This window comes from Lissotriton helveticus, chromosome 3_1, assembly GCF_964261635.1.
Source record: "Lissotriton helveticus chromosome 3_1, aLisHel1.1, whole genome shotgun sequence".
Taxonomy (NCBI): domain Eukaryota; kingdom Metazoa; phylum Chordata; class Amphibia; order Caudata; family Salamandridae; genus Lissotriton; species Lissotriton helveticus.
In genome coordinates this window covers 334093828-334115903 of record NC_136061.1, presented here as the reverse complement: position 1 = coordinate 334115903, position 22076 = coordinate 334093828, and the positions used below count along the sequence as shown (strand labels likewise).

The 22076-nt window shown below is 43.2% G+C and overlaps 1 protein-coding gene across 2 annotated transcripts in view; it reads left to right on the top strand.

The window, feature by feature from the left end:
- Nucleotides 1-22076, top strand: part of LOC144822436 (transient receptor potential cation channel subfamily V member 1-like) — a 572663-nt gene that overhangs the window by 505534 nt on the left and 45053 nt on the right. For both annotated transcript variants that reach the window (XM_078679954.1, XM_078679956.1), the window contains exons 11-12: nt 281-446; nt 21427-21493. In XM_078679954.1, the coding sequence (XP_078536080.1) occupies nt 281-446; nt 21427-21493 (233 nt within the window). The remainder of the gene's footprint in view (nt 1-280; nt 447-21426; nt 21494-22076) is intronic.

Sequence of the window (22076 nt, the reverse complement as noted above, 5' to 3'; positions counted from 1 at the left end):
AAGGGGTGGAGGCATGTAAGCTTACACTTTGTATTCACTTTACACTCGTCAATGGTGACTAGTAACATTACCACTAAATGTAAGAGTAAATTTACCTGTGTGAATGTACTCATGTGTAAATTTACCATTGTGAATAAGTTCCAAGGTGTTTTCCAAAATGTATGATGAAAATAAAATGATGATTATATAAAAGCAATTTGGAGAAAAAGAACATGCTACAGACAAGTTTTAGGGTGCCAATGATGCATTGATGACTTTAGTACTTTGATCTTTCCTGTAGCACTCTGCAGTCCTCGGTGCTCCTGTGCTCCGGCATCATGTACTTGGCAGGTTGTGAAGAGTATGTTGCCCCCTTGGTTTTTTCTCTGGTGTTCGGATGGATAAACCTGCTATACTACACACGAGGCTTCCAGATGACTGGCATCTACAGTGTCATGATACAGAAGGTAAGTACATCTCACAATACTGCAGATTCAGAAATCCAGATCCAGGTAGGTGGTGTTGTTTGACCCAACATGTATATAGAATGAGAGAATAACTCATCCCACCCTGGATTCCATGGATACATAAAGGGGATAAGTTGCACAAACTAAGGTCAGCCAAAATGGCGCATTTTTTATTCAATTTTAAAGTAGCTCCTCTGTATCCCAGTGCTTCTCTGTGCAACTGTGTGCCTCTGCTACAGCAAATAGCCATACACGATTTGAATTTTTTAGCTGCAGAAAAGTTCCAAACGGAATTAGAAAATATATAGGACCATATTTAAATCTCGGAGTACGTGCTTTACGTTGTAAGAGCATTTGAGTAAAATACCCCTTCGCCCTGATGGAGTATTTATGTTTCACATTCAGAAATGTTCGCCAGCCCGGTAGGCATCTCTTGACATTGGCAGGAGCAACCACCAAGGCGGTTTCTGTCAATCTGGTAAATGACGACGGTACAATGTTGAGACCTGCACTAGTAATATATCATTCATAGTGAGGACTACATTCCCTAAGAAAATCAATATATACTTGGTAGTGCCATACTGCAGGTATATCTTTGATTAGTTTTGAGGGTGTATGTTTGTCCATGAGTAAATTCCTTTAAAAATGAAAATATCACCACATTTTTCTTTGTCTCCTCAGGCTGTAATTATATATTGATGTGGGGTGCGAGGCCCTAGAGAGCCCGGCATTAAGATGGCTAGTGCATAATGAGGCTCTGCCAGCTGACTCCAATATCCGGAACAAATCCGCTGTGTAAGGGTGTTGAATGTAACAAAACTGGGCTGATGTCTCACCCCAACAGAAGCAGCAGCGCGGGATGTCGCTATTTTGGTGATAACCGCTGCATTAGGCACTGCCTCCCCGGGGGGCCCATACTGCAGCCGCAATGGCTGCGATCGGCTGGCTGGAGCCTGTTCCCTAGAGAGACTAGAGCCTCTGCACCTCGTGATGGCCTGATGCAAGCCCCAGCGATGGGACTGCTGCCGCTGGACCATGCGGTGGGCTGACACCTGAGAGCTGAGTAATCCAGGCTTTATAAAAAAAAAAATGTATTACATTTTTATTCAAAGATCAACAGCAGATACAATAGTCATATATCCCCCCCGCACAACTGGAGGGATGGGCAGTGCAGAGGAGCAGTATATCAAAAGCACTGTCTTCATACAAGATGATTACATGCTCTATGCAGTGGTCGAAGTGGGCGGGAACGGCAGGGCACGGCGTGCCCCTACTTTAATTCTGTAGATTCCGTTCCCCTACTTTTTTATTATGAACATACGTCCCTGGAGTGGACATCAGAAATATTCTGTTCGTGGACGGGTGGGGAGCAGAGAAGGAAAAGGTCTTTGTCTCTTACTTCCTGCCCAGACAAGACAAGGAAGGTGTCCGCTTCTGCTCTGCCGCTGGCAGCTGCCCCCTCTTTCTTACTCCTATTCCCTCTCGTTCTGTCTAACTCTTTCTCACTTTTCCGAAAATCATGAATCAAGAAATGGTTCTCGCCGTCTCTTCCTGTCGTCCATTTGTACCCCTGTGAAATGGATGCAAAAAAGAAAACCACTTTTGCTGGAAATGCCGTTTTGAAATTTTTCTATTACAAAGTGCAGCCTCGGAAATAAAATGTTCAAACTCTGAAAAATAATTAAATAATGCAAGATGGAGTGTTCTTAAAGTGGCCAGATATTTTTTTTCAAACCACAACACATTAGAGCCACTTTACAGGATTTGCCAGTAAAGCGCTACTTTTGTTTTCTTGTCTTTCTTTGAACAGCATTGTTTTCCTCCAGTACCTCCTACCTGGAGGCAGGGACGGATCTAGGCATGGGCAGTGTGGGCAGCTGCCCAGGGCCTGGCACTCTGCCTGCCAGGATGGGCCCCCCCACAATGGCAATTAACACCCCACTAGTCCTCGTGTATGTCTGCCGATCAGAGTGAAAGAAATGCTTCACAAACTGGCTCATGGGAGGGCCCCCATCCCCCTTCCTGGGGCCTAGGGGAGGGTACACCTCTCAGGCAGCCAGTTCAGAGACTCGGCAGGGCGTCCATTGTTAGCACTTTAGCCCACACAGGTTTTACTCAGCCCCCAAGCAATTCTCACACCTTCAGTTCGAAATGGGCTGTACAAGAGTTGCTTGGGGTGGCTGAGAAGAGGAGCTGCGGCCCAAGTGGAGTCTGCACAAAGCAGCTTCCCCGAGATCAGAAGGTGTCACTTATGTAGATTTCAGGGGCCTCCCACATTCCCTTTTTGCCCAGGGCCCCGAAAATCCTAGGACCGGCCATGCCTGGAGGTACTGCAATACCTGGTTGATGGGTGGATTGGAAAACGAAATGGGTACGGCGGCTTTGTGTTCACAAATGTGGTCTTTTGAAACCATACTGCTTACGTTTTGTAAGCATATAAGCAGTGGACATTGAAATGGGTTCTTTCTGGGCTCTGTAGGTATGTCCTTAACTTTTCAGCCAAAAATACTTGTTGACTTCTGAATAATGACTGTAAAAGCGTTAAGTTCACCATGTTCCTGCTTACATTTTACATGCTTTATTAAATCTTTCATTCCTTATGAGTGTTTGCTTTTTCCAGGATGTTGTTACCTTTTCTTTTAGGCAGCATAGTGCTCTTGCCTAGTGTATAATTTGAATTGAGTCGCATCCAGTTATTTATAGCAGGTCAAATTGGATTGTAGCTGAAGGCAGTATGAGTTTGTCTCAATGGGGCAGTATGGTGTTCAGTGAGGGAGCAGATGTAGCACTGGGGGCAGAGCTGCTAAATTTAGAACTGAGGAACCAGGTTCAGCCTTCATCAAATGTCCCCCAGACCACTCTCCTGAGGGAACACTTTCCCATGCCAGACCTTAGAAGGCACCAGAAAAGCCCTGGTGTGTTAGCACCAGCAGGTGGACCCTAGCAGTGGCAAGTGTGGGTTCACCTTGAAGGCTTGCCCACCACAATCCATACTGAAGTTCACCTACAGTCTTGCGGGCAGGCCTACGAAGTAGCAGACCCTAGAGCAACATTTACTCTGTCACTGAGGTCACAGGACCCCTGAGAAGAGCTGGCTGTGGGGCGGTGCGACTGGTGTGACCGCAACAGGCGCTGACTTTGAGTGGGGGTGTCGTATATTATGGTTTTCAAAGCACTTGCTGCCTCCTTCCCGGCCGCCAGCTATTTTCGGTATTAATAAAAATGTAATGATAACTCTGATGAATAAACTTCTTCCTAGAGTGAGATCGGAGATTTGTCTAGTGGAAGTTTTGACTCATGGAAAGATAGCGCAGAGGGCTAATGTGCCTGCTGCAAAGAAAATGTACCAGGCCCATCACAAAGTGCACATATTGTAAATAGGTCAGTGGGTTACTGCTTTTGTCAGTGAGATCCTTTTGCTACTTGCAGTTTATAGGTTAAAATCCTAACAAAGAACAGTGAGCTATTAACTTTCACCTAAGAGCTGCATACAAGCTGCAAGGTATAAACTGGAGCGTTATGTTTTTTTCCCTAAGCCTTTGATTATCCCAATGTTGCAAAGTGTTATTTTTGATACAAATCAATAATGATTTTTAAAGAGAACCCCCAATCATGGTATTAAGTTTTAAATTCTGAGTTTGTGTTTCTCCAGGCCAATCACTATTAAACTATACTGTCTACTAGTATGGTTATCATGTGACTCCTACACCTTGTAGTCCTTTGTCTTATGTAATATTTCCTATACAGTCATTTACACACGTAAAATTGATTGTCTCTGTGTATATTGCTGACGACAGAAACTCCATGGCTCGGAAACAAATGGCTCGTGCTTTCACTTTTAAGCATTTTTGGGACATTCTGTGATTAAAATAAATTCACAAAGTGGAATATGTTTCTAATGTCAATAGCTCATATTAATCGTTAAATAATCATGTGTATCCATTGGTTGAATCACATAACATAATAAGCTGTAACGGGTCAGTGAAATGCCACACAAATACTAAAGATTGGGATGTTTTGCGCATCCTGGCCACACCTCTAACTCCGCCCACTGATCCAATCCTCAGGTTATTCCCACCCTCTGATTCTCCACCCACAGTTCCCCTCCTTTTTTTCCCCACTTCGACCACTGGCTCTATGTATAGCCAGTCCAACATAACATATGAACCAAGTGACCATTCATCCAGACAAGGCCGTACAGTTGCCAGTCCAGGTATAGGTGATTCTACATTTAAATAGTCCACAAAGCAGTGCTATAAAGAAAATGTATTCACGAGACGAACGTAAGGAGAAAGGAGGAAGGAAAATAGTGGGAGGGGTGTCTCTCTGGCTGTCTAACGTGGGACGATCAGCAACATACCCTTTTTGCAAGACGCATTCAGTCAGCTCCCGCGCTGATGGCAACCACAGCTGTGTCAGGCTGGCAGTGGCGGCTGGTGTACTTTTAAAGTAGTGAGGCGTAAACTGCCATGCCAAACTGCAACAAGTGTGCAAGATCAAACTTCTTCATGTTATCAGTCATTGAAGGGTACTGACAGACTCTAGTGATTAACTAGAGGGCCACAGACACGAACAAACACTGCCACGTGTCTAATATAACGTGACACCACAACACCATAATGTGTGCAATCTTGAGAATAATAGCCTGAGGACAATCAAGGGTAAACGTGCAAAGCAGAGTTTGGCAAGCACAGGAAAACAGCTCTAAATGTGGACTCCCAGGAAGTAAACACAGTCAAAGAGAGCTAAGTGAACGCAGCACTATAATACACACAAAGTAGAGAATAAGAATCAGTGGAAGAAAACACCTAAAAATGCTACACTTTGGTATCAGATTAGAGTATGTACAATGAACCGATTAGCGTATGAACACAGTACCTATGTTTTCCAAATGCCCCAATTAATCATTACACTGGTGTGCTTTAAATCCATATATTGTCTTTTAATTCTATGGAAGTTAATCTCTGCGTTCACCTATGGTTAGTAGCATATCTTTAGGATACTATAAATATGGAGGTAAAGTAAAATTATGTTTTCATAAATATAACCGGAAACGGTTTTTCTATTACCTAGCATAATTTTCATAATCACAATACTTCATATTTCTTAGATCAACATGCTAAAGTCACTGCTGCATAAATCATTGACAACCTAAATAACACAACGTTAACACACACAAAAAATAAACTTTTCCCCAGTGTCATTTGCATACGTCTTCAGTTCCACTGACGCTTAATAGTGCCAATACTAACGTTATTTAACCTCATCTATGCTCATGACGAGCTGAGCTCGTCATGAGGCACAGTGCAGCTGCACTCATGACGAGCTGAGCTCCCCACAGCCGTTGGAACATTGCGCGCGGGGATAATTACCCCGCTGTGCTGAGCATTCGAAAACGGGTGTGGTTGTGACGAGCTGCGCTCGTCATGAGTGTGGCTGCACTGTGCCTCATGACGAGCCGAGCTCGTCACAAGCACAGCGGTGCCGGGCGCGGCCCCCCCCCCTACTCAGCAGGGGGAAAACATCCCACAGCGAAGGGGTTAACATCGATTTATATTTGTCACCTCTAAAACAAAATGTCAGGCAAAATTGCATCTCACAATTCATCTTTTAGTGAAACTTTCTAGCTTTTAGTTTTACAGCAAATGTAAACAAGTTCATGGTTCAGCTATTGTCACATATTGTTCAAATACTGATCCATCTCATTTCTGCACAGTGGTAATGGTTTAACAGTGGCATGTGACATCTCCCATTCACTAGCAGTATCCCAGGCTATACACTTTTCACTTACAATGATCTATCCTCACATCAACCCTTCTCCTCACAAGGCATGTCCCATAGCCTGCCTGCATGAGTGTGGGTTACTGCTGGCACACCACACTGTTGTGCGCCAGGAGCATATCTTTGATTACAACAGAGCTCAGGCAGGCTGACTCGGGGCTAAGCACCACCGCGGCACCTGTGTGGCACAAACACAGTCCCAGAGTGCATGCTGAGCTCGCAAGCTACGACTCGTGAAGCCTAGTGTGAAAACATGACCCTTCAGTGTCAGAAGGAGCGGTGAAGTACAAGCGCAGATGTCTATTTCAGCAGAGCCGTTAAGCTTTCCAGTGATGCATGAAAGTAGCTATCGGAGGCAGAAGAGAATTGATCACGCTTTTCGGGCAAGCATTTATGTACCTTAACCTTAGCGCTTCGAAGTAGCTTTTCGGCGAGGCAGTGAGGAATAAAGGAACGAAGGAAATAAAGACGAAAATGGTTTCAATTGCCCAACTTAATGGAACTCATATCTTGCGAGTCACCTGCTAATTTATTAAAATTTATTTGCTTGTGGTAACTGCAGTCACAGTCGGCATGACGGGCGGATGGGGGCTAGAAGGTGGAAATGAGGTCGTCTTGGGATGGGGGAGGGTTTGTTTAATTAAAAATATATGTAAAATAATATCAAACTTAACTTACCGTCCTGCGCCGCTGTCTGGATGGGTCCACAGTCAGACTTACAACTCCTGCCGTCCTGCCTTTTCAGAATTCAATTCCTGCATCGTCATGAGCCAGCAGGCAGCCTCCCTCTCTCCCCTCCGCTAATCACAACGCTGCAATGGCAGCGTTGTGATTGGTGACCCGCATCAGTGAGCGCTCCACAGGCGGGCCATTTTCTCTACATTTAGAAAACAGGGAGAGTAGGCCATCATGCTCGAGGGCAGGGGGGAGTGGCTTGCCCACTGTTGTGCATACTGACTGTTTGGGCGGCCTCAGGCTGCCCAAACAGTCCGTATGCACAACAGTGGGCAAGCCACTCTCCCCCCCTCTGCCCTCGGGCAGGACCGCCCACCCCCATTCAGGCACTTCTGCTTTCTCACGGTGCGAGAAGGCAGAAACATACAATGGTAGTTATTACCATTTATGTTTCTGCCTCCTCGCAACACGAGAAATCAGCGGGGCAACACCCCCTTGCCCCAATGGGAGAGCCAGCACTGCAGGCTGACGAGCAGCAAGGTAACTATGCAGCGGTTCCCAGATATCTTTGGGGAGCGCCTGCACAGGCAATAATTACCAAAATTCTGATAGCTGGTTGTGGCAGAATGCAGTGTATCTTAGTCAGTCAGCAATCTCGGGTCTTCGCCTTCTGCCCCAGCATATTGCCACTCTCCTTTTGGCAAGCAGTAGAAGCATAGCTATGAGCTTCAGGAGGGCAGTCAGGAGGGTACGCTTACATCTGCTCCCAGTCACTTCATCCAGTGTGTCAAATATATTCCCCCAGTATGACATGATCTCAGGGCACTTCCACGCCAAATGCAAGAAAGTGGCGTCTGGCATCCTGCAACACACACAACATGTCATCACTCAGGCAACTCTTTAGCCTATGCGCAGCAATATTCCCATACTCCTTCATCAAAGGGAGCTCCCAGGCATTTCTACCATCTAAGCCGTGCTGGCGGGGCGCCTATCGGGGACTCACACTGCATACCAAAGTATAGTTGTGTAATTAATTTGCGAGGTGAAGGATTGGTTAAAAAGTCCTCAAGGACTTTAAATGTCTGTGGTGCTATCGGGAATGAGTCGAAAGCCTTGCACAATGCAGCTCTGAGCTGGAAATAGGTCAGTCTGTCCATCAGGCCAGTGTGTTCCTCCCCCAGTGCTTTATCCAAGCTAATAAACACATCATCAGGGAATGCGCAAATTAGCGTGTGAAGCTGTAGCTTCCGCAGTCGTCCACAAGTCCCTGCCTCATCTAGGAAAGGGAATTCTGGGTGCCGTGTGAGCGGCGCAGAGGGCGCAAACATAGTGTCTAGTCATGCCCTGTGTCGTAGCTCCTGCCACACCCAAACAGTGCAGCCTACCATGTTAATGCCTGGCCTAGGACGGTTTTGCTGATGGAAAAATACCATAGGCAGTGGAACCAGGTCCGCCTGCTCAGCCCCTGGGGCGACATGTGCCATAAATTGGGTGGGAGAGATCCAGTGGAACCCAAACTGCACCTGCGTGCAATTAAAATACAGGTCCATGTCAGGGGCACCTAGTCCCCCTTGCTCGTACAGAAGAGTGAGTATCTCCCATGCGATTAACGGCTGTCTGGGATATCAGATTCGATCAAAGTCTTTTCTTGAATTCCACAGGGAGGCATCGGACGGTTAATAAAAACGTATAGAAATTTGAGCAGCACTACCATCTTGGCGACGGGAATCCTGCCCGCCAAAGATAGTGGGAGCGGTTTCCACTGGGGCAGCCGGCACTCCAGCCACTCCATCAATTTTCCATAATTGCAGAGCCAGAGCTCGTCTGGGTTCAGACTAATCCATATGCCCAGATATTTCATCAGGGAGTCAGCCCATTTGAGTGGAAACTCTGACCAAAACTCGTTCGTGGCTGCGGTCAGCTGGAAGATCGTGGACTTCCCCCAGGTGATCATCATGCCCGAGAGGCCGCCAAGCCTAATGATGGGTCCAGATTCAGTGCTGGGAAATTTACATACAGGGTTACATCATCCGCATACAGTGACACCAGGACCACCCATGGTGTGAAATTATGGCCACTGTGTGCATGATGTTGCCATAGTCCGTTGGCCAGCGGCTCCATATCCTCGGCGAAGAGTAAGGATAACAGCGGGCAGCCGTGCCTTGTGCCATGTGCTTTAATGGGGGGTGAGACCTCGCCAATAATCCACAGTCGTGCGGTCGGGGACGTGTTCAGAAGGGAAATCTTTTGGATGAAGCATGGACTGATATGCGCAAGGAGTTTAAAAAGATAAGGCCATTCCAGGTTGTCAAATGCCTTAGTGGTATCCAGGAAAACGGCATCGGCTGGGAGAGAGAGATCGACCTCTTGCAAGGTGGCAAAAAGAGTTCGTAGAATATGAGACATGCTCCTACCGGGAACAGAGCCACACTGGTCAGGGCGGAGCACGTAGGTAGCAGGGGAAGTAGCTGGGAAGCGAGCAGTTTAGCGAGTATTTTGTTATCAAGATTTATCATAGACAGCGGCCAGTAGGAGTCGCACAGCGTGGGGTCTTTGTCCGGCTTCAGCACAGTCACAATCAGTGCTTTTGCGAAGGGAAGGGGGAAGAAATCTTTGCTCAAGTGCATCCTCATACATGTTGAGGAGATGGGTACAAGGAGTGGTGCAAATTCCTTGTAAAATGCCGACATGAGGCCATCCAGTCCAGGCGCCTTGTCCATAGGCATCGCCCGGATCACGCCCATCATCTCCTCCACAGAGAAGGGCTCATCCAGGTACTTGCGGTGGTTATATCTGATCCAGACCACTTTAATCGAATCAAAAAACAAGATCACATCTGGATGTGCCTTAGTTTGGTGCGCAGCGTAAAGTGAGGAATAGAAAGCCATCATTTCTGATTGTACAGCCTTCTGCCGTAAGGCTACAGAGTCGCCCGGCCTGCAACTCGCTGATATAATCAAAGTCAAAGTCAAAATCAGCTTTATTCGGTGCAACAAATACCACCATAAAAGCATACTAATCAAAAAGCATTCCTACATTACCTCATAATTAAAATTTATATGAATAACAATGTAAAATTCATCAGCTGAAAAATAGTAAAGTAAAACAAAATACTAGTACATATGAAGATTTAAAGTGCAAGGTACCATTTTTAAATAGACTTAGAGAATTGGAGGCGAATCAAATTATACACTTCAGACTTTTCAAAAGTGCAATACATACATACTTGTGATGTAAAGTGCTAATGCATAAAAGTGCATAATGATGCATAGAGTAAAAGATGCCACATCCTAGCAGGGTGCCTGATTTGAAATAGGGCTAGGATTAATCATCTTGATTTTCATAGAACAATACATCCAAATGTGAGTAGTTTTTTCTTTTCCTGATTGCTAATTGTACAAATTGAAAAACAGCATTTATGATTTTCACATTTTTCCATACAGAATACAAAATTAAAAGCATATTTATAATTAAAAAGCCTATTTGATACAAACAGCAGTTTTAAAACTGATTTCCGGATATCCTTATAAAAACTACAAAAAAGAGTGAAGTGCAGCGTAGATTGTTTGAATTTTCCACCACATGGACAATTTGGTAATTTATGATACCACTTTTCCATTCTAGGAAAAGCAACTAAATAATGTATTTTACCCATCCTTAGCCTAGTTAAATAAAATCTCTGTTGGACATTTCTCACCAATATTAAATATGGCTGTATACCCCTCATGAGTGGTCGTTCGGAGTAGGAAACAACACTATGTTTTTGTCTGGCAGTCCTTTCTCTTCTATTTTCCATGGCATTTAGGTATCTCGACTTCAGATACTTTTTACTGATCTCCTGTATAAATGTAGGATTCTTCCTGTCAATATCGACTTCACAGCTAGTTAGGAGATTAAAAATTTACTCCTGCCATGGTATTTTCCTACTAAACTCGTGGGCTAGGCAATCCATAATTAATTCTTTTGTAAATTTTGTTTCGTCTTTAGCCCAAACTCCTTGCCAGAAAGTAGGTCAGCCATTTTTATAGTGTCGCTTAGGTACGAGACTGAAAGTTCTTTATGAACTATGGGCCCGATTCACAGAACTAACTTAAGACAAAATCCTAAACTTACTACCATTTTGGTATTCACAGAAGGCACTTACTCATTTTGGTATTCACAGAATGCACTTACTCATTTCGGTATTCACAGAAGTTAGGAGTCCTAACTTTAGGACTCTTAAATGCCTTCTGTGAATACCGAAAGTCTTAAAGTTAGGATTTTTCTCAATTTAGTAGTAGTAAAGTTAAGACTCCTAACTTTAGGACTCCTAAATGCCTTCTGTGAATACCGAAAGTCTTAAAATTAGGATTTTTCTCAATTTAGTAGTAGTAAAGGTAGGACTCCTAACTTTTGGACTCCTAAATGCCTTCTGTGAATACCGAAAGTCTTAAAATGGGTTTTTTTCTCAGTTTAGTAGTAGTAAAGTTAGGACTTCTTACTTTAGAACTCCTAAATGCCTGCTGTGAATAATGAAAGTCTTAAAATTAGGATTGTTCTCAATTTCGTAGTAGTAAAGTTAGGACTCCTAACTTTTGGACTCCTAAATGCCTTCTGTGAATACCAAAAGTCTTAAAATTTGGATTTTTCTCAACTTTACTACTACTAAACTGAGAAAAATCCTAATTTAAATACTTTCGGTATTCACAGAAGGCATTTAGGAGTCCGAAAGTTAGGAGTCCTAACTTTACTACTACTAAATTGAGAAAAATCATAATTTTAAGACTTTCGGTATTCACAGCAGGCATTTAGGAGTTCTAAAGTAAGGAGTCCTAACTTTACTACTACTAAACTGAGAAAAAACCCAATTTTAAGACTTTCGGTATTCACAGAAGGCATTTAGAAGTCCTAAAGTTAGGAGTCTTAACTTTACTACTACTAAATTGAGTAAAATCCTAACTTTAAGAGTTACGGTATTCACAGAAGGCATTTAAGAGTCCTAAAGTTAGGACTACTAACTTCTGTGAATACCGAAATGAGTAAGTGCATTCTGTGAATACCAAAATGAGTAAGTGCCTTCTGTGAATACCAAAATGGTAGTAAGTTTAGGATTTTGTCTTAAGTTAGTTCTGTGAATTGGGCCCTATATAATTTGCTGTTGCGCTAGGGACTGCCAGCAATCTTTTTAGAAACTTGTTTTGTAGGATTTGTAGGGAGGTGGTGTTAGCTCTCCCCCAAATTGCAGCCCCATAGTAGACCCCTGAAATACATTTACTCTGATACAGAGCTAGGATTTCTCGGATGGGTTTATTGCCTATTTCCGCTGAAAATCTAAAAATGCCCTCTATAATTCTTAAAAATGTAATCTTACACAATTCGATATGGGTATTCCATGTACCACTCCTATTTAAAAAGCATCCAAAAATAAGAAAAAGATGAGACTCTATTTATAATGAACCCACCCACATGGTGTTGTTTATTCTTAAGCCTATTGCCCCCACATGCCATGAAAAATGTTTTCTTTAGATTTAATTTAAGATATTTTTCAGTCATGAACAGAACAACATTTTCTATTAGGCTTTGCAGTCCATTGGCTGTCCTTAATATTAGGACAGCATCGTCTGCGTATAGTAATACTGGCGTGGGGCGTGTCCCGATTTTTGGGGCGTCCACAGTTACATTTTGTGAAAAGGGGTCTACATTGTTTATATAGAGGGAAATAAAAGAAGCACTAGATGTTAAAAAGGTATAGATCTGGCATAAATATGTAATTATATCGGTAGGGGCCCCTAGCGCTTTCAGTGTTTCCCATAATTTACAGTGATTAACTAGATCGAAGGCGCTGGTGAGGTGAACAAAACAGAGGTGTAGCGCACCTTCCTTTGCTAAAGTATATTTTCCTATTAACAACTCTAGATCTAGACATTGTTCTACCGTCCCAATACCTCTTCTGAAACCATACTGGACATCAGTTAAAATGTTGTTCTCTCTGGCCCAATTTTCAAGTCTTTCCAACAATATTTGGCCCATTAGTTTGGATGTGGAATCAAGAAGAGATATTAGGCGGTAGCAGTTGGCCTTCCCTCTATCCCCTTTTTTAAAAATTGGTACGATAATACTTTCAACCCAAGTTGCAGGTAAAATGCCCCCAAGGGGAGAATTAAAAACATTCATTAAAATTGGTATCCGGAAATCCATTTTATACTTAAAAACATCAATGGGTACCCCGTCCGAGCCTGTGGTTTTACCATTTGCACTTTTTTGCAGAGCTATTTTAATCTCTTCTGGCATTATAGGTAATGATTTGACAGGTTTCACCAATATAAAATTTTCTTTTTTACTCTTGCTTAAGTTTGCATCATCTGGATTAAAAATACCCTCATAGTGTGATAGCCAATCTACCGTAGGTACCACAATATCAATATTTACTCCTGTTTTCTCTTTAAAAAAGGGGTGATTAATTGTTTTCAAAAAGAGAACTGAGTCTTTCAACTCTGCTCTCCTAAATTAATTTCTCCCAGGCCCCCTCACTCATCTCCCTTTTCATTTCTTTCAGGGTATTTTTATAGGTTTTCCTCAAAGTGCTAATTCATATACTATCTCTTGGCTTTTGTTTAAGATCTGATTTCAATTCCACGTTCAATTTTGAACATTCATGGTTAAACCATCTAGGGTTAAGGTCACATCTCTTCTTCCTCCTTTTGGTTGTTAAATCACCGTCAATTTCAGTTGTGATATTACAGAAAGCTGTTATTATCGCTGTATTCGAGGAAGAACTATCCAGGCAGATTTCTAGGTCTCTTTGTTTTTTCCCTTTGAGATTTTCCATGAAGGAAGCTGGATTCACACCAGACCATTTTATTGAGACCCCATTAATCCCCTGTGTAGTAATATCTTTATCAGCTATCTCTCCCTGTTCTTTTTGTATTAATTTTAATCTCAATGACACTGTTAAGGGTGGTGGTTACTAAGGAGACTGGTATTAATCAGCACTTCTCCCACCAGTTGACTACAATTAGCTGATACGATGAAATGGTCCATGTTTGAGGATGACCTTGCTCCTGCGAAGGTTGGTATGTTTGTTTCCCCATCCATTGTAGTGGGTTCTAAGATTACAAGGTCATATTTATGTACAACATTATTAATTGTTTCTCCATACTGGTCATGTGAGAAATGGGGAATCCTATCGCCAAGACTATCACAATATCCACAACGTTCTCCATTTTCAAAAACACATTTGGCACAGTTAAAATCACCCGCCCAAATTAAAACATAATCTCCTCCTACTCCCGCCCCAAAATTATCCAAGTCATTTTCTAGTTGCTTAATAACCTTGCTCTTTGACTTATCAAAAATATTATCTTAAAAATGTATTACAATAGTAACCAGCTTACCTTCTAAATAAATGGTGATAATATTGTGATGAATTCGACATTTTCTTTAAAATCAGGGGCGATGTAACTGCAATTAGTGTGTCTTAACCACCTTTTGCTTTTCCCATTCTAGATGGGCTGACATTAGTACAAACAGTTTGATAACCATTTACAAAAAAGGCTCAGTACACCAAGTTTCTTGGATTAGGACCAAATCCTGCCCATCTAGTGTTTTCAGCCAATCCTCATCATTAACCTTATTTTTGATCATTGCAACATTCGTCGTTATAATATTTAAGATCTCACTTAAATGTATACTAGGACCCACTTTCCTCGAGTTACCATTGGCGGTATGTTCAGTATTACCAATCATGGGCTTAACCAGATCATCTTTCTTGGATTGTACAGTTAAATTAACTTTCTGAGCTGAAACGGTTAGATCAACATTTTCTAAATTATGGTTAGATTGCAATTATAGACTTCATCCTTGTTACTACACAACATCTCCTCAATAACATATTCCTCTAACTGTGTGGTCAAATCCACATCTAACACGCTATGATCACTGAGCCTGTCACTGAGATAAGGGTGGCAACCCTGATGTGGGAGTTCTCTTCAAGCCGGCTACACTTCTCTGCTGGTGTATGGCACTTACTCAGGCCTAACACCAGCCCCACACCACTCCTTTCAAGCCTGTATTACTCAGGGGCGCTAGAGTGCCGGCTGCAAGATGGCGGCCACTTAGTTAGGCTCTGCTGGCTGGGCGTCTCATCCATCATTTATGAGGCGGATCGGGACACTAATGGAACCCGCAGTGATCAGGAAATGCTCCTGACATGCCAGAGCTGCGGCTGGATGTCACTCCGATGAGGGTAACAAGCTGTGGGGAGCACAGGTAGCCAGTGAACTGATTTGCGAGTGCGGGCTACAGTAACAAGATGGCGGGACCAATGGCCTGAGCTGAGGAGCTGGGGAGCTGGGGAGTAGAGGCTGTGCTCAGAGACCAAGTGAGCTGATTTTGAACAGCGCGCCTCCTCGCTGGAGGATGAGAACAATTGGCACTGTCATTAGACACGCAGCCCAGAGAACCACAGTCCAGCCCACCGGCAGCTCATATGCTCCTGGACTTCCTCACAGCCCACAGGTGCCTACAGTCAGCCAGTGTCACCTCCCCCGCCGGACAGCCTCTCGGCCGAATCCCCACGTACCGGGCGTGCACTCTCTCACCTTAGGGTCGAGACAGCAGGAGGGCAGCTTCACTTACAGTCGATCGGAGATGCTCGCGGTCTCAGTCCCCGGATATCACACAGGATACGCTGCGGCCCACGTCACTTCTCAGCATTAGAGGTCCAATGCAGTTCTCGATTGCCAGCAGCTGTCACTGAGCCGAGTGCAGTCGGGATCCCCGGATGGCAGGTACGTCCTTCCCGCTGCACTTTATTCGGAGTCCGCACCTCAGCCAGCGGGGGTCGTCAATTAATGCGCCACTTCCCAGCCAGCACGGCCTCAACTCCCCAGCTCAGGCCATTGGCCCCGCCATCTTGTTACTGTAGCCCACACTCTTGAATCAGTTCACTGGCTAGTTGTGCTCCCCACAGCTTGTTACCCTCATCGGAATGACATCCAGCCGCAGCTCTGGCAAGTCAGAAGCATTTCCTGATCACTGCGGGTTCCATTAGTGTCCCTGATAAATGATGGATGAGACGTCCAGCCAGCAGAGCCTAACTAAGTGGCCGCCATCTTGCAGCCGGCACTCTAGCGCCCCTGAGTAATCCAGGCTTGAAAGGAGTGGTGTGGGGCTGGTGTAAGGCCTGACTAATTGCCATACACCAGAAGTGTAGTCGGCCTGACGAGAACTCCCACATCAAGGTTGCCACCCTTATCTCAGTGACAGGCTGCCCTTGAGTACTGCACCATCTCACGATGCCACGCTCGAGAAGCAGACCATACTTATACAGAAAGGGTGCCCTCTCCTTCCTGACGGCCAGACCTGAGGCAGGTGAGCTTTGTGTCCTTGATATCTTGGGCTACTGCTGGGGGCTGGACTCATTCTTGCTTTAGCAGCTTCCCTGAGAGGCGTGCTGCTTCCAATTACCTGAGAATTCCAAGAGTTTGGGCATGCCCTCATCGGTGACTGGCCATACCATGCCCTTTAGACATGGGATGACCGCTATACGGTACCTAACCTGGAACATCCGCTGCCTAAACAGCAGGCAGAAAACTAGGTTGGTCCACGCTTACATGACTAGACACTCCGCAGACATCTACTTCTTGCAGGAACTTTACTTAACCCCAGCCCCTCACACTGGGTGGATTGCTAAAAACCCATGTGTCCCTCCCTATATTCCAGCTACTCCCAGGAAACAGCCCTATTCATTCGCAAAGGGTTAACGTGGCGCACTTGACAGACAATTAGTGACAAACAGAATCAGGATTTATTCCAGGTAAAGGAACGAAAACTGTTGTCACCCACAATAGGAAACAACAATATACTATTGTTGGCTATGAATACTCAGAACTCCTTATGCTTCTTGATTTATCAGTGAGCTATGATACAGTGGATCATAAAATCTTTCTGCAATGCTTGGATGGCTCGACAGGAGCCACTGCAGCTTTATCAATGGTACTCTTCTTTTCTCTCTAATGAAAGCCAACAAATAAAGATGTGTAGGTGTACTACTTCCACAAAACCATCAATTGTGGTGTCCTTCAAGGCTTGCCTATGTCTCCCCTACTGTAAAATAGGTATAAACTGCATGTCTCCTTTTCGCCAGAGTCAAGACTGCATAAAATTAAGAAGGCTTTGATCGTTCGATCTCCGGTAGCAAGTTGGATGACATGCAGGAATCTTGTCTCTGAGATGGATGACTATGTTACTTTGTAACTCTTGAATGTCATACACTCAAAATTGAAGGTGATGTGCTGCTCTACTGGCAACCAATCTAAAAGGTTTACCCCTGCCTAAACACTGTCAAATTTACCTAGTTGTAAGGTTAATCTTCATGCTGAATTTTGTACATGCCTTAGTTTCTTATTTGGTATTGTGGACAACCACCCTACAATGCATTGGCATAATCCTTCTCGGAGTTAATCAGTGAGCCGATGAGTGCCTTATGATGCATTTTTTGTATGTACATTGTGCATGTTTCAGCTGCCTCAGTCAAAAAAACTATGAATTTACTAGAGACACAATATGGACATCAAAGTTTAGTCTGGAATCCCAAATCAATGCTGGATTATTTGTAGTAAAGATAATGAAAGCTCAAAATGTTCATGTGGTTAGGGACACATTGTTTTAACCAGCAAATACTAGCTTGGCCCTATTAGAAGCTTCTCTTTTTTGTAGCCATTACATTTTAGGTCACCTTCTCTTGTCACAATTAAATCTTTTCTCTTGTGTATATCCACCCTTCTTGCTAGTCAATCAAAATTGAACATGTTTGATTAATACAGAATGCACATTTAGTTTATGTTATTAATTTATTCAATATGATAATCAGATTTGTTTGAATATATTCACAGTACTTAATCTAAAATGTGACTGTTTATTTCAACATTATTTTCTTATTGGCTTCTAAAGAGATTTTAGGCGGTTGCTACTTGCTTACTATGTGTCTTGTTTACTGTTATCATAGTAAAGAACACCATTTCGCAGAATAAAAATAGGTAAAAGGCCACTCTGCAAACTGTTTATTCTAAGAGTTTCAGCAACGGCGAAATAACATTGTAAAAGCCGAGCACAAAGATTGAAGGACTAGAGTGGAACCTTCAAGCCAGTTGACAACGCGATAGACCGTGTAGAATCATATCACCCTTCTAATTAAAGACTACCAGGCAGGAAGGCATTCAGCCTTCACTTGCTGAGATTATCAGTGCTGCTGGTCTTGCACAAAGAGAATAGCAGTCTCTGCTATCTAACTGAACATAAGCCTTATGAATCTGACAGGTATGCAGGTGTGAACCATTTTTAGGTCTCACGACTAGCGTTGCAATGTGCAACACTGCTCGCGCAGCGAGACTTCATGTTGGGGCTTTCAGAAATCGCTTCAGATGTTCGCACACTGCGTGTGTGCTTTTACTTTTGCCCCAGGCTATTGGCCTTTGCGTGCGTCTTTTTAACAAAGACAGCACGCAATTGGCCAAAGACGGGCGCATTGCTCTGCCCATGGCCTATTGGTGTCGGTTACACGCAAGGCCTCCATGTAGTTTCATATGTTGCTTTGTTACGATAAGCTTTTTGTCAAGAAGCAGCAAAACGTATAGAGCAAATATGTTGGAATTTTTCCTGTTATTCACACTTTCACAAACATTGCAGCTGCCATTCTATTTGTCGTTATTGTAGTTAATATTCATAATGTGGGCACTAGATTACGGTTTTAATTTTAAAATAAAATCTTTAAAAGATATCTCTCATTTCCTAATGTTCTTGAGTGTGTTTTTCCTTAATGAAAGAGGGTTTAGGGTTACCCTTACCTATCTTTGTGATGTTATATTGGATTTATCGTTACCTGAAACACATCTCTCTCAAATATCGCCCAGTGGGCTGTGGGATGGTTGCAATCCAACTGGTTTTATGTCCCGGGTTGGCACATTGACTGAGTCTTTAGTCTTTAAAAGTGGACTCTGTGTTGTAGAGTCATCTTGAAAAGATATGGCTCTCCTAGTCCCTTTGTAGGATTGGTGAATACATCTTTTTGACGTTTGACATGCAAATAAATCTACAAGTTGTCTGCCTAGGAATGGAACAACCGTTCCTTGTCTGGGGTGATTTTGAACATTGACTTGATCATCAAATAAAAGAGGGTGAAGTGGGGAATCTTAGGGAGCCGACTATGACTGATAAAGTGTGGGTCAAATGTGCGGAATTACCACAGAATTGTGCAATGCCTTTTTGCGGAATCATAATATGCATACCTACAGCATTCCAGATGCCCTTCATACCAGTGTTTTTCTTCACAATACACTTCCAAATGAGTGCTCTAAAGGTGCTCCCCTGATCAACATTTGAGGCTGAAGTGATAACTTCTCCCTCATGCGGTTCCCTGGCAGCAGATCTCAGACCTTGACTATTTCCTGATAAGCTACACAGTGCAACCTGTAAACCAATCAACTTCTGCACGTGCAATTTGTTGCTTTGTTCAGATCGATGGAAACAAAAACGCAGTGGCTAGAATGATTAGATTAATTTCAGCCACTTTCATGTACTTGGACCACATCCTAGTCAATTGCTTTTTCCAAACATGCCACATCAGACAGGAACTAGGCATATGCAACCCAGCCATAGTTGTGTACCAGAAGGGACACTGCAGCCCGAATTACCCGCCTACGTTCCACTGATTGGGAGCACAAGCAACCGTCAGAGCAGGTTCAGCATAGCTGGGTCTCATGGGTGCAGCTGGAGTCCTATGGCACTGTTAGCATAGGGCTTAACTCCGATATTTTGGGGCTACTTTGTACCCCAAAAAACAGTGGCGACAACCTCTTTTCACTGCGCATTTGCTTTCAGTATTTTTGAATTCAAGTGTCTTTTTTTCTTTTTAAATTGCTTCTGTTTTAACTCATCCATATCCGCTTTCTCCGATTTTATTCACCATGCAAGGTAATCTTGCCAATTTTCATAGTTTCTCATATTCAAGTCGGCCTTCCGAGCCTTTTCTTCCAAGAATACGCACAAAAAGCACCATTCGTTGAAAGCAGTTTACTTTAATCCAATGCATTTCGGACCTCCATGGGGTCCTTCGTCAGGGAAAACTGAAATGACAACAACAACGTTTTTAGACTTGTGTTCCACCTCTTATCTACCAACAAATTTTAATAGTTAGAAAAACACCATTAATTGCACATGCTTAACATTGCTCGATAGCCCAGTAAAAAACACCCCTCTCTGCGCTGCCATTTTCCACTATATCATAACCTTTTTCTTCCACCCTTCTACTCCCCCTCCTCTGTCTTCAGCAAATCTTCCCCATTTTATAAAACTGCTACCCATTTCCACAACTTTTCTTCAATACCCGATCCCACTGTCTACGCATACCTGCTGTAATGGGTCATTCTCGCGTGTCGAGCGAGCAAGTAAAATCTGCTTTGTTCGTTAGGACTACTCTCCTTTAAACCTTCTCCTTCCCGCCTCTTCATCTAAACCCTCCCTCTCTATCCAGGGGCTGAAAAAACACCTGAGCATTCCTTTAAAACTCCATTTCCCATAGTGCAATTGGTTTCTCATTTAATCAATAAGTAAATAAACATAAGTCTAAATGTCTCATCATCATCATTATAAAAATACATTTACAACAAGACACTTTGTTCTACGGGGAATTCATCTAAGTTTAAAACAAATAATTCCGTTTTTAAGACGTCCTAACAAACATACTCCAAGAATGTCGATGTTTCTCCTTGCATGAGAAATGTTCGATATAGTGGAAAATGGCAGCGCAGAGAGGGGTGTTTTTTACGGGGCTATCGAGCAATGTTAAGCATGTGTAATTAATGGTGTTTTTCTAACTATTAGATTTTGTTGGTAGATAAGAGGTGGAACACAAGTCTAAAAACGTTGTTGTTGTTATTTCAGTTTTCCCTGACGAAGGACCCCAGGGAGGTCCGAAATGCATTGGATTAAAATAAACTGCTTTTAACGAATGGTGCTTTTTGTGCGTATTCTTGGAAGAAAAGGCTCGGAAGGCCGACTTGAATATGAGAAACTATAAAAATTGGCAAGATTACCTTGCATGGTGAATAAAATCAGAGAAAGCGGATATGATGAGTTAAAACAGAAGCAATTTAAAAAGAAAAAAAGACACTTGAATTCAAAAATACTGAAAGCAAATGCGCAGTGAAAAGAGGTTGTCGCCACTGTTTTTTGGGGTAAAAAGTAGCCACAAAATATCGTAGTTAAGTTTTAAGCACGTGATGTTTGAGCTTGGCACGATTAAGTGAGCACGCCGAATGTGAAAAGTATCAATTTAACGAAGGAGAAATTTTGTGTTTAAAAAGGTGTGCTACCCATCTATATGTGAAATACTGTTAGCATAGGGTCCACGTTGACCCTTTTCTGTTTTGCTCTGCTAGCACTCTGAAATGTCCCTCTATGACAGCAAAGCCCCCTTTTTTTTAAATGCAACATATGTACCAGAAAATATATTATTTTTTAACACAAAAGTCATTGTCTTTTTCAGACCATTTTGCGTGACATCGTACGCTTCCTGATGGTGTACGTCGTGTTTCTCTTCGGCTTTGCAGCAGGTGAGGATTGTCTTCAGACAACAGATTTAAAATGTTAATGCTTCCACTTTATAACCTGCTTCTGGGCATGCTACGGCTCCGTGGGTCCTCCAGTCTATCCTGTCAGGTACAGAATACATCAGAAAGAAAAACAGGGAGGAACACAGAAGGGGAGAATGAAAAAGGGGAGAGATGAATATGAAAAGGGAGTGGTAGACAGAAAAACACAGAGAGGATCTTCTTGGGAATATAAGGCGAGCAAGCGATACAATGGAAGAAGTAGGGGCAAAGAGGGAAAGAAGGCAGTGGAATAAGGGAGAATAGAAAAGCTAGAAAGAGAAAACAAAACAATAGTGTAATGGGTAAGCACAGAAAGGTAGGAGAATAAATAAAGAGAGAAAGAGGGTGGAGAGAAATAAAGGGAGAAAGTGAAAGAGAGGGAGAAGTAGAGAGAGCGGGATGAACAGAGGGATAGAAGGCAATAGCAAGATGGATAAAGGAAAGAAGAAAAGCTGGAAAGAAAGACAATATGCAGACATAAGGGGAGCAAGGTGAAATAAGGACATAAAGTGAAAGGTAGGAAGAGTTTAGGAGAGTAGGGTCT